At 39.5% G+C, this 12,224-nt stretch overlaps 1 protein-coding gene across 1 annotated transcript in view; it reads right to left on the reverse strand.

Moving 5' to 3' along the window:
* FBLN1 (fibulin 1) overlaps positions 1-12,224 on the reverse strand; it is a 147,234-nt gene that overhangs the window by 24,632 nt on the left and 110,378 nt on the right. Inside the window, exons 15-16 of the mRNA XM_077807438.1 lie at positions 6,730-6,872; positions 4,120-4,251 (exon numbers count right to left, since the gene is read on the reverse strand). Coding sequence (XP_077663564.1) covers positions 4,120-4,251; positions 6,730-6,872 — 275 coding nt within the window. The remainder of the gene's footprint in view (positions 1-4,119; positions 4,252-6,729; positions 6,873-12,224) is intronic.

A 12,224-nucleotide genomic window follows, 5' to 3' on the forward strand; every position in this document is an offset into this window, starting at 1 on the left:
CCTTATCCACCTTTCAATTCTCATATTATTCCCCATTTTCTCCAATGTAACTAATAATTTCCCATGCAGATCTGTATCAAATGCCTTACTGAAATCCAGGTAGATTAGATCTACTGCATTTCCTTTGTTTAAAAAATCAGTTATCTTCTCAAAGAAGGAGATCAGGTTGGTCTGGCATGATCTACCTTTTGTAAAACTATGTTGTATTTTATCCCAATTATCATTCATCAATGTGTCCTTAGCTACTTTCCCTTTCAAGGTCTTTGTTCCAAGATCTTGCTTACAGTTGAGGTAAAACCAATGGTCTTATAGTTTCCTGGATCACGTTTTTTCCCCTTTCTTAAAAATAGATATTATATTAGCAATTTTCCAGGCATAGGGTTTAATTCCCCAGTTTGCAGATTCATTAAAAATCTTTGCTATTGGGCTTGCAATTTCATGAGCTAGTTCCTTTAATATTCTTGGATGGAAATTATCTGAGCCCCTCCAATTTAGTCCCATTATAAACTGTTTGAATTTGACTTCCACCTTGGATGTGGTAATTTCTACTTCCGTATCCTCATTACCGTTGGCCACCCTGCCTCTGTCCCTAAGCTCCTTGTTAGCCTTATTAAAAACTGAGGCAAAGTATTTGTTTAGATGTTGGGGCATGCCTAGATTATCTTTAATCTCTACCCCATCCTCAGTGCTTAGTGGTCCCACTTCTTCTTTCCTTGTTTTCTTTTTATTTATATGGCTAAAGAACCTTTAACTATTGATTTTAATTCCCTTTGCAAGGTCCAGTTCTGCTTGGCTTTTGGCAGTTCTCATTTTGTCCAGGCACTTTCTGACCTCCAAGAGGTAGTTTTCTTGCCTATCTATCCCATCTTCCATTCCTTGTAGGCTTTCTGCTTTCTCTTAATCACCTGTTTAAAATGCTTGCTTATCCAGCTTGGTGTGCAAACCTTCCCTACAAATTTTCCCCCTTGCTTGGGATGCAGGCTTCAGATAGTTTCTGCAACTTTGACTTAAAGTAATTCCAAGCCTTCTCCACATTCAGATCCTTGAGTTCTTCAATCCAGTCCACTTCCCTAACTAATTCCCTTAATTTTTTAAAGTTTGCCCTTTTGAAATCAAGGATCCTAGTTGCAGATCTATTTGTGTTTATCTTTCCATTTAGTTTAAATTAAACTGAATTTGCTCATGATCACACAAACCAAGGTTGTCCCCTACAACCAGTTCTTCTATCAGGTCCTCACTATTCACCAATACCAAATCTAAAATGGCTTCACCTCTTGCTGGTTCAACCACTGTGATAGTTGTTGTCAGCTATCACATCCAGGAAAATCTGGGCCCTACTATTATTAGTAGCACTTGTCCTCCAATCTATATCTGGCAAGGTAAAGTCTCCTATAATCACACAATTTCCAGTAGTATTTATTTCATGAAAAACATTAAAAAGGTCTCTATCCATATCCAAATCAGACCCTGGGGGTCTGCAGCATACCATAAGCACCATCCCCAAGCAAATATCTGGTAGCTTTCTTCTTCTGACCTATGTGACACCCACATCAGCCTCCATCCTGTTCACGCAAAACATTGCCACTAAGATAGTTTTCTTGGCCTGTCAACCTGATCAAGTCCCCCCTTCCCCCCACCCATCTTCTCCATGGCACCAAGTTCAGGTTTTGTCTCATTGCCTTCTTGGCTCTACATAAATCTTTTCTTCCCTACTTATCTGACTTTGTGTCTTATTGTATCACCCTCCCCACCAATCCACCCACAAGTCCAACCATCTCCATGCTTTCTTCCGCACCTTCCCTGAACTGGTCCATGAAGCTATTACCTTCTCCTCTTTTAAATGCTTCCTGTAGACCCACTTCTTCTGCAAAGCCTACAACAAACTGAAACTTGCCAACTAAGACTTCTGCTTATTCATGCAGTATATTTCTCTCTGAAAACTTAAATTCTTTGCACCATCACGAGCACTAGCCTTTGCTGAATAACTACATAATTTTACAGATGTTGTCCCTATCCTTCTTCCTCTTGTATATACACGCAAACCATCCCCTCCCTTGTTGTGTCATGTCTGAAATTGGTTTGTAAACTCCTTGGAGTTAGGGGTCATGTCTTTTTCTGGGTCTTGGAAGGTTCCTAGCACCCTTTTGGGAGCTATTAAAACAAACAAATATAATAATACAACAGTTGTAAGAGCAGCAGAGTTGCAGCTAGCAGCACCAGTCTGTGTTCCTGATTTCACGCACACAAACTACTGGCCTGAATCCCGACCCCTCTATGTACGATCAGTTGGATTTTCCCTCTGAGAAGTTAAATGCAGTCAGGAATTCACCTGTACAGCTGGGTATGTAAATTAGATCAACCAATTCTTATATTTGTGTGCAAGACCATCCTTCTTCTCCTGTACATTACAAAACATATATCTGGCTTATTTAGTTAAGTGCCATTTGCTTTATGTCCTATTGTTCAAAACTGGACAGTTTCCCTCAGGCAAGTGCCATGACCAGTCATGCTTCTATATATGGCATTATTTTTTCAGACAAGAACAAATGTGGGGAAAGAAAACTACGGTAGCTACGGAGTATCAGAGGGGTAGCCATGTTAGTCTGTATCCACAAAAACAACAAGGAGTCCGGTGGCACCTTAAAGACTCACAGATTTATTTGGGCATAAGCTTTCGTGGGTAAAAAACCACTTCTTCTGATTCATGGAGTGAAAATTACACATACAGGCATAAATATACTGGCACATGAAGAGAAGGGAGTCACCTAACAAGTGGAGAACCGGTGATGACAAGACCAATTCAATCAGGGTGGATGTGGTCCACTCCCAATAATTGATGAGGAAGTGTCAATACCAAGAGAGGGAAAATTGCTTTTGTAGTGAGCAGCCACTCCCAATCTCTAGCTACAGAGTGATCTTGATCATGTTTGTGTATTTTTTAAAGAATCAAACCAATGCCTGAAATCTGTAATCTTATAAGCCTCTCAGCATTCAGCTGCACATTTCTGTTTGATAAAGAATGAGACAGAAACCTAATGACCGTTTTATCTGCAGTAATATAAACTTAAACATTGTTGTTACTGTATTGTCACATTTCTGAAATACAGCAGTGCCACCTACAGACCAGGCTAAATACAGTGCCCCATAAAAACATTTTACTTCACATCAACATTTCAATACGTAAAAAATACAGAAAGGATTTTACCCACAATCCGGAAGGAGAATCCTTTCACAAGCATAAAAGCACATACATAAATCTGAGCTCTGAGAGAGTATAAAATATACATGTTAAACACAAATAACTGTGGGGAAATATTCCTTGGTTTTCATATATACATACTAAGACAAAGCAAAGCAAATCTCATGCTTCAAATCCCATGCTTCAGGGAGTAACCTGATCCTGTGCGTTTCTTTGTGTCCTATGTACAAGTTCTTTCTACACCAAATGATTCTATGGACCCCACTAAGATAGGCCAGAAAATTGCAACAGATGCAGGAATTTACGTACATATGCCTAACTGACAGAACCTCGAAAGACAGCAGCACAATCTGCCAGCAAGGAATCCCTGCCTACTTATATGTTTTACAATTACAAAGTTGGAAAAAAACAATAAATTTAACCTGCCAATCAATGTTGAAACAGTTACAGCTTCAGGGAAGTACCCCGTAGTTACAATGTAAATGAATTATTCACCAAAAATTGTTACCATGCTATTTAAACTGTAGAGTCAGTAAGAAAAAGAAGAAAAAAAGCAGCAGTAGCAACTGGAGAAATGTTACCATTAAAATCTTCTACGGTGTACTTCTAACTGCTTGAATTATAATGGGGGTAGGACAATTTTAAAGATGAAAATTTACATTTGTAATTAGATTCATTTCTCAATTGATTTATATTTAAAATTTCCCCAAAATTTATGCTGAGGCCAAATGAAAGTCTGTAAAATCAGATCAGATGAACCATATGTGACCAAACAGGGTGAATATTAAACTGATATAGACTTGAAAGTCAAGTTAGAAAGCTACCCTGAATTATACTCCTTTGCCCCTTTCGATCTACATCTTCTGATATTACTGACAGGAAAAGGAACACATGCTGTGCATAGAAAATACTGTACTCACCCACTGTCATGCCATCCATGTAACGCTTGACGATATCAAAGGAATCCCTTAGATTTCCTTCTGTTATGTCAAATATGATATCTGCCTGGTTGTCTGGTAACACAGGTGTTATGGCACGAAGAAAAATAATCTCTGTGAATAAAAGCATCACGAAATGGGTTAAAGGGTTTGAAGTCAATTTAATGTGCTAAGCTCAATACTCAGTCTACAAAATAAATTGTGTTAAGCAATAGATAATGTGCCATTTTATTTCAAAACTGGTAAAATATTCTTTTTGAATTTGCACATTTAAAAATAGTCAAGGTACCCTTTTTTGGTGGGGGCTGGAGGAGTGCTTAAGGAGATCCCTATTTCTCCCTAGCTTACTATCCCAAGCCACCACAGTCAAAAGCCCTGCAGTCAAAGTCATGAGTTCTTTCAGTCTGAGAAGACCACTCCAAATATCAATCAGCACTTCAACATGGTTTCTCAAGACAACCACGAACTGTTCCCTTCACTAGGGACTGAGGATAGTGCAATGCCTCCAGGACCCTCTAAACTAATGACATGTGCTGAGAAGAAATGGAGATCACCCCCTGAACTGATTCCCTTTGGTGGCAACACAGCAGCCTTTAGTATGGCCTAAGAAGTTATGATGGCTGCAGCAGTCCCATGAGGACCACTGTGCTAGCCAAGGATCAGGCAGGTCATGTAGTCTGCCCCACCCCCTCTCACTCTGGACACATTCCCTCCTATCTCCTCAACGGAAGGGTTGGGGAGTGGGTAGCACAGAATTTCTGTGAGGGTGAACCCCCAGCTTCCCCTTTAAGGCAGCTCTTGATACTTTCCCCTGAGGCAGCAGTACCAGGGCTGAGATTCTGGCTTGCTGATCTCAAATGAAGGCATGAAGATTAATTTAAAAAAAAAATCCCATCTTTGAGAGCTGTGACTGACAATTTTGTTTTATGATTCTTCAGTTTTTCCAGAATCTTTTCCTGTGACTGAATCTGGTCTAAAGTCTCTCAGAGCAAGACAGTGAGAAACCCCAGAAGGCTCTGCGCCTCCTAGGGATGACACCTGTGTAACCGAGGTTCTGAAAACAAGTGACAAAACGGACATGGAGAAATAGCGATCTTCCATAGTGATTAAATCTGCTACAGAGGTCTAAGAGAAACTCCAACAACTGTGTACAGGTCTTCTACTGAGATCAGACATACGGGCACATTTGGAGAAAAACCTCATCTGGCAGAAAGTGAGCGAGGAGCCCTGAAGTTTCCTATATAGATTAGTGCAGTGAAAGCCCTGATCTCACAAAATGTTACTGAATGTGCATCCCGCACATGAATGGCACTGATGGCAAAATTCCACCACGGAGTTGTAGGTACCTTCCAGTGAAAGCAACAAGAGTTGTACTCAAAGATCAAAATTTGGCCTTTAGTCTGTAATATTATTTTTAAAGGCTGGAAGTGAATGTTCTGCTCAGAAAGCTGAAGGACTGATAATCCACAGGCACCACACAAGCAACAGCAGCACAAGCTTTCTCATAGGCCCCACCAAAGTGCAAAGACTGGATTGCAGGGAACACCCTCTTCAGGTGTTCATTCATTTTTGATGAATTGGCCTCTCCGACAAGAAAGCCAGCAAAGATGCCAGTCTGTGGTGATTTTCACAATGTAGAACATTTTATAATAGAAACCATACAGAGACCATCAATTCATTTCACATAATTCACCAAACAGCCATCAGATACTAACACGACTTGGTCATTACTGACTTACTTTCAAATCCAGCCAATGGCCTAAAGATGGAAGGCAGGATTTTTCAAAAGGGTCCAAATGACTGGGGTGCACAAAGCCCCCTGGCTTTCAATGAGGCTTTGATCCTAATCACATAGGTGATTTTGAAATACCCCCCAACAAGCTCTGAATCCCATGCCACTCTCTTGCAGACCTCCTTAGTTTATTTAATGTTAAAAATCTCAACTGGAATTTAAAACGTTTTTCCAATAGGTCAATAATCATCAATTTAGACTGAAAAAGTGGCAGTCAGATTTGCTCTTGTAAAACTCAGGGTGAAATCCGAGCCCCATTGAAGTCAATATAGTTTTCCATTGACTTAAATGGGGTGAAGATTTTACCATTGGAAAGTGGGTAAGATCGCTTTCCTTTTACATCTAACCCCCACTCACCCAATCTTGTAATTTGAACAAAGAAAAAGGGGGCCGGAGTCTCATTTATATTACGCCCACTTTGAACTGCTCTGGCAGAGTAATATGAATTTCATTTACAACCACCTCCATGCCCCTTTTCATAGCTAGAACAGTGCACAGTGGACATAGTGCACATGAAAATTCAGGATCAAATATTCTAGATAAGAAACTGTGTGTGCTTGAGCTCAGAATGATTTTTTGCCCCACAAAGGTATAAACTTCTGATCCATGACTAGAGCTCCCAGGCTGTCTGGTAATACAAAGAGTAATAAATAATTATGAAGGAATACATGATAGAATTTGGGACTGTGCAAACATTTTACTGCACTGATAGTTATTCTGGCTTTAAGCAAGGATTTCCAGGTGGTTTTTTTTTTTTTTTTAAATGTTATAGGCTATTAACTGGAACAAGGAACACTTACCTTCAGGTTTAGTAAATTCTTTGAATGTGGGTAGTGAAATGACTGTGTGGGAAATTGTGTGGACTGGATCTACCATACACTTGATATCATTTGGTCGGCAAGACTTAATGCAGCGAATAGTATCTGTCTTTTCAAGTCCGCCTCTATGAGGGAAAACAAAAAGATTAAATATTAATCATGAAAATGAATTACTTTGTTTTGCAAGATGGGGAACCAAAAGCTACAATGGATACAAGTATTCATTATTCCCCTCAAACTCTTAGTCAGGTGAAAATCATCCAAACTACAGTACTCTGGAATAATTTGGCTTGACTGAGAGTTGCAGTCATGAAATCCTCAAGACTGGATCTCTAAACCTCAGGACCTACTAATTGCAATGTGAGAAATCCAGTATAAGAGATACCCATGAAAGATAGCTATCCAAACACAAAAGGACCATCAGTTCAGGGCTAGATTCTCACTTGGTGTAAATCAGCTTCATTGACTTTAGTAGAACTACAGTGAATTACATGATCTTAACATCTGGTACACAGTGCTCACTTTGGTATTAGACATTCATCCAAAGCTTAGACAAACTTCTCTGGTCTAGAAATCTGGCAGGAAATATCATCAGGGTAGGTTTTCTCACATGATTTATAGCACAAGAGCCAAAGGAGCCTTTCTTTCAGCCTTTTCTGTACCTCCGCTCTCCATCCAAATTGAGGAAAACAGAGAGGAATGGAAATTGGGAGGGGAAAGGTTAATTAAATTATTCCAAATCCCAAAGGTTTCATTTTGAGTTTGGGGAAATGGTAAGGGTCAGTTCATATTATATCACCACCAGCTGCTCATTCCTACATGCAAGTCTATTACAAATTAAACTACTTTTCACTTTTGTCCAACTAGATTGAATTTAAAGTCACTTATAGTACAAGAACTTCACACAATACCCCATCTGTGTTCCCTGAAGATAAAAGGATTGTGCCGAGACTTGCAATGTGACTTTCCCTAAGCCCTACAAACGATCTCAGCTTTGACCTGCTGATTTCTTCACATTTCCAAGCAGAAAAGAAAAGTTTGTAGTCTCAGGATTTATAGTTGGAGGGAGGGAGATTAAAAGATGTAAAGGGAAAACTTCACACAGAAGAGAAAAAAAATAAAAATTGAATCTTTACTTTGTCTGATACCATCAAAAACAAAATATGCCTGTTCTTTTCAAATTCTTCCCATGCTTACTCATTAAAGCAAACAACGTTGCACATGATGATTGTGTGTAAAGCAAAAAACACTCATAAAAGAAAATAATATGCAATATTAAGGAAACTATATGCTCTACAGATATAAATTGATACAGCCCAACTAAAGTCAGTGGAGCTACGTTGACTTACACCAGTTGATGATCCAGCCCATTATTCTTAATTAAGATTCATGCTTTAGGATTATCGCTACACTGGTTAAGAAGGAATTCCCATTTCCCATCTCCTACCCACGTTCAACATGGAAGATTTTCCTAGATATGTGATAGGGTAGGGTGGAGGTTCCATCTGCTTGAAACATTGGCCCACTTTTGAATGTTAATTCTGGACGTGATGAAACAGTGGTCTGACCCAATATGACAAATCCTATATCCTTACTCTTGAACTTGTCACAAACTGTTTATCTTCTACATTGAAAAGAAGGAACTTCCAGATATTCAACACTGTTGATTTCAGAATAAGGGTCTGCTAAATTATACAATTTGGTCCCCAAACTAAATCAGCCCATTTTAGCAAACATCACAAATGGAACAAGGAGTAGGGCAAACCCCACCCCCGTACACACACACACTAGGAACTTTTTTTCCTCTCTTTTTAGGGAAATTTTTCCTCTTTTTAGGGAAATTTAAGAATATGAAAAATATATTCAGAAATTAGTGCACATGGATCCACAACTCACTCCCTCTCACATGCACACACACATAACATGATATCATGTGATCAGATAAGAAAAATAGTTAACTACCAGAAAAATGCTTACTTCTTTTTCCCCTCTCAAAATTACACTGATCATACAGGATTAGACCAATGCCAATTTTAAAATAAGATAGTGTTCACCAGGGCTAGTTATCACACCTGATTAGAACAAGAGAGGCATAATTCCCAGACTTCCAAGGAGGCACAACAGTTGTATCTAGGCTTGGAAAAGGAGATATCGGATCTTGAATCATGATAGTGGGTGAAAAGGCTATATCAGGTAATTTTTAGAGGTTTCTATTACATAATATATATAGATGGTCTTTTCCCTCAGAGACCTGCATGGTTGGAATCACAGTATCTAAGTCAGTTTGGCTTTACTTCCAACAACATAAGGAGTAAATTTTTCACAATGAAGGTAATTAACCAATGGAACAATTTACCAAAGGTTGTGTTGGATTCTCAATCACTGGCAATTTTTAAATCAAAATTGACTAATTTTCTCCAAAAGATATACTCTGGTTCAAACACAAACTAATGTTTGGGGAAATTTTATGGACTGTGTTATGCAGGAAGTAATATTAGATGACCACAGTGGTTCCTTCTGGCCTGAGAATCTATGAATGTCTCAATTTCTCTCTGCACTTGTTGCAGAAAAGCAAATGCAATTTTGGGATGCATTAACACAAGCATAGCATGCAAGTCATAGGAGGGGATAGTACCGTTCTGCTCGGTGCTGGTTAGGTCTCAGCTGGACTACTGTGTCCAATTTTGGTCATGAACGTATAGAAAGGATGTAGAGAAACTGGAAAGGATGCAGAGCAAGCAACAAAGACGACCAGAGATGGAATGCAAGCCTTCTGAGCAAAGGCTGAAGGAACCGTGTAAATTCAGTTTGGAAAAGGAGATTAAGGGGGGACGTGGTAGTGATCTTCAAATACTTCAAAGGCTCCCATAAAAAAAATGGAGAAAAGTTGTTCTCTCTTGCCAGAGGCAATGGGTTCAAACTACAGTATAGTAGCTTTAGATTAAATCTCAGGAAAAACTTCCTAACTGTAAGAACACTAGGACAATGGAACAGATTGCCTAGGGTGGTCATGGAATCTCCTGTTCTGCAGGTTTTCAAAAGGTGGCTGGATGGTTTAGACACAACAAATCCTGCACCTTGGCAAAGGATTGGACTAGATGACCTTTGCGGTCCCTTCTAACCCTATTGTTCTGTGGCTCTAAGTGGCTGCTTCCCCCTTTTCTCTGTCCCCCTTGCTAAAACTCAGGTTCATACTTTAGTTCTCTCACACCTTGGCTACCTTAACATTCTCTTCTCTGACCTCCATTCTTCTCATGGCTCTGCTAACTTCCATAGCATATCCCAACTACAGCTGCCAACACCACCATCCTCTTCTATTGATCCAACCACACCATCTCTGTCCTCAGGTCCCTTTTGGGACAACTTCTTTCGGGACCTAGTTCAGACTCCTTATCTTCACCTTCAAAGCTGCACACGGCTCCAACTACCTTCAGTTTATTTCCTTCTCATACTCCTCCTGCACTCAATCTTAGACTTTGCTAAACACTGTGTGTGTTCCTCTCCTACTTGTGCCTCTTTCCACAATGGCCATTAAGTCTGGAACAGACTCCATCCTGTGTGCCAAGATGTTTGCTCCTTCAAATCGTTTCCTTCCTTTTGGATTGCCTTTATCACAAATCTCAGCTCCAGAGCTATCTGCTACTTCCTTAACACTTGCTCAAATATAAAGGAAAAATAAAGAAAAATCCAGTTGCTCTGATTATTTTGTAAATAATGCTCCCTTGAATATTTTCCTTTTTTTTTGTGTTGTCATTTTTCTTTACATTGTTTAATTGTCTTACCTAGAAATTCAATGGTGCTATATAATTATATATACTTAAAAGTCTCAAACTTAAGAAGGAAAGCTTTTGTCTAATATCATAAGATGTGGGCTCTGTGTTCTTAAATTACTTGCTCAAGACGCACACACAATAAAATGATAGCATTTTAGAGTACTTTGGGCCAGATTCTTGCACTGTTCTGATTTCCCTCCCAAATGAGTATACATTAATGCTGCAAAACCAATCTTATTTTTATGTCTCTAGTCAAGTTGACACTGGCCTCATGGGGAGCAGACCAGGTAATGAACTTGTAACCACATAGACGTAGATGCCATATATTATCAGTGGGATTACAAACTCCTTTAGCTTAAGTAATACAGGCTAGTGATTTCAGTATGTAATGTTTTGATTCTATCCCTACTGGTAGCCCCTGGTACCTTTATAAGTATGTGGTGACAGGATCATTACAAATTGGCACACCCGATGGAATTTGATCATCTGTGAGCCGCTTGGGATAAGCTTTACTTAAGGAAGCATGCAATACACTGGCTAAATGTTGTGATCATGCACTCATCTAGTCACTGGCTCACATTGGGGATATAAGTCTATAACTTACATGTAATAGTTACTTCTTCAGCTCAGTTGGTCAAGGCTTGTGACACTGGTACTGGGGGTTCCAAGTTCTTTTCCTACTGCTGATCTGTGGTGTGTGTATTTACGTGACAATGGGTTATTTTATGCTCACACAGATTATTCCTGGCAGGAGCAATCTAGATAGGACAGGGATAATGCGAGGCCATGACTGAGCATTCATGTTAAAATATGTGGACAATGCCCCCAGGTCTGTACGTTTAATGTTTTATTCTGGCTAGCTCTGCAGAGTCAGTACAATGACTGGAGAATGAACTAGCGTCCCTGCTGGTTCATGCACTAGTAGAATTGCTAAATGAGTTCCTGTTGCATCCTCTTCATTATTGGTGATCATACAGAACTGAATAGGAACCAGATTTGACCTTCAGAATCCAGGTTTGCTTTTCAGAGTTGCTAGAAAGGGAAAACAAAAAAACCTCTTTACACTTGTAATGTTATCAGCTTTGATCTGGAAGCCAGAGAGAGAGAAAATTGATATGGAACCCAACAAAACATCTTTTCATTTTTTTCTCTAGAGAAACTTCAGAATATTACCACTTGAGTAGGGAGGTGCTCACTGTTTGCTACTAACGAAATGCACTTATGAGATTGTTGCTGTTTTCCTACCATTAGTTTTGACTTGAATGGACGTTCCATGTGTGAAAGGATGAAACAGCCTTGAAACCTTTCATTTAGGGGGGTTCACTTTTGTATTATACTTAAAAACTAAGGGTCGGAGTCTCAGCTGGTGTAAATCAGACTCATTGGCTTCAACAGAGCTATGCTGATTTATATCAGCTGGGAATGAAGTCCTAAATTTTCAAAAGCAACTCCGTTTCTGAGTGCATAACTTGAGACACCTTAAAGGGTTTTGAGTTTCAAAACATGTTAGCCACCTACTCTCTGAAAATCGGATGCCTTAAAGATGTTCCAGTTTGGGCAGCCTTAACACAGATGCACCCCAAATCACTGGTGAGTTCTGAAACCAGATGTATCAGTCTGTGCATCTTCAGAAAAGTTCTAGTTGCACTGCTGTACAAAAGCTATCTATGTCCTCAATCCTTTGTGGGTAGAAATTGCACTGAA

This window comes from Eretmochelys imbricata, chromosome 1, assembly GCF_965152235.1.
Source record: "Eretmochelys imbricata isolate rEreImb1 chromosome 1, rEreImb1.hap1, whole genome shotgun sequence".
NCBI classification, from domain to species: Eukaryota; Metazoa; Chordata; order Testudines; family Cheloniidae; genus Eretmochelys; species Eretmochelys imbricata.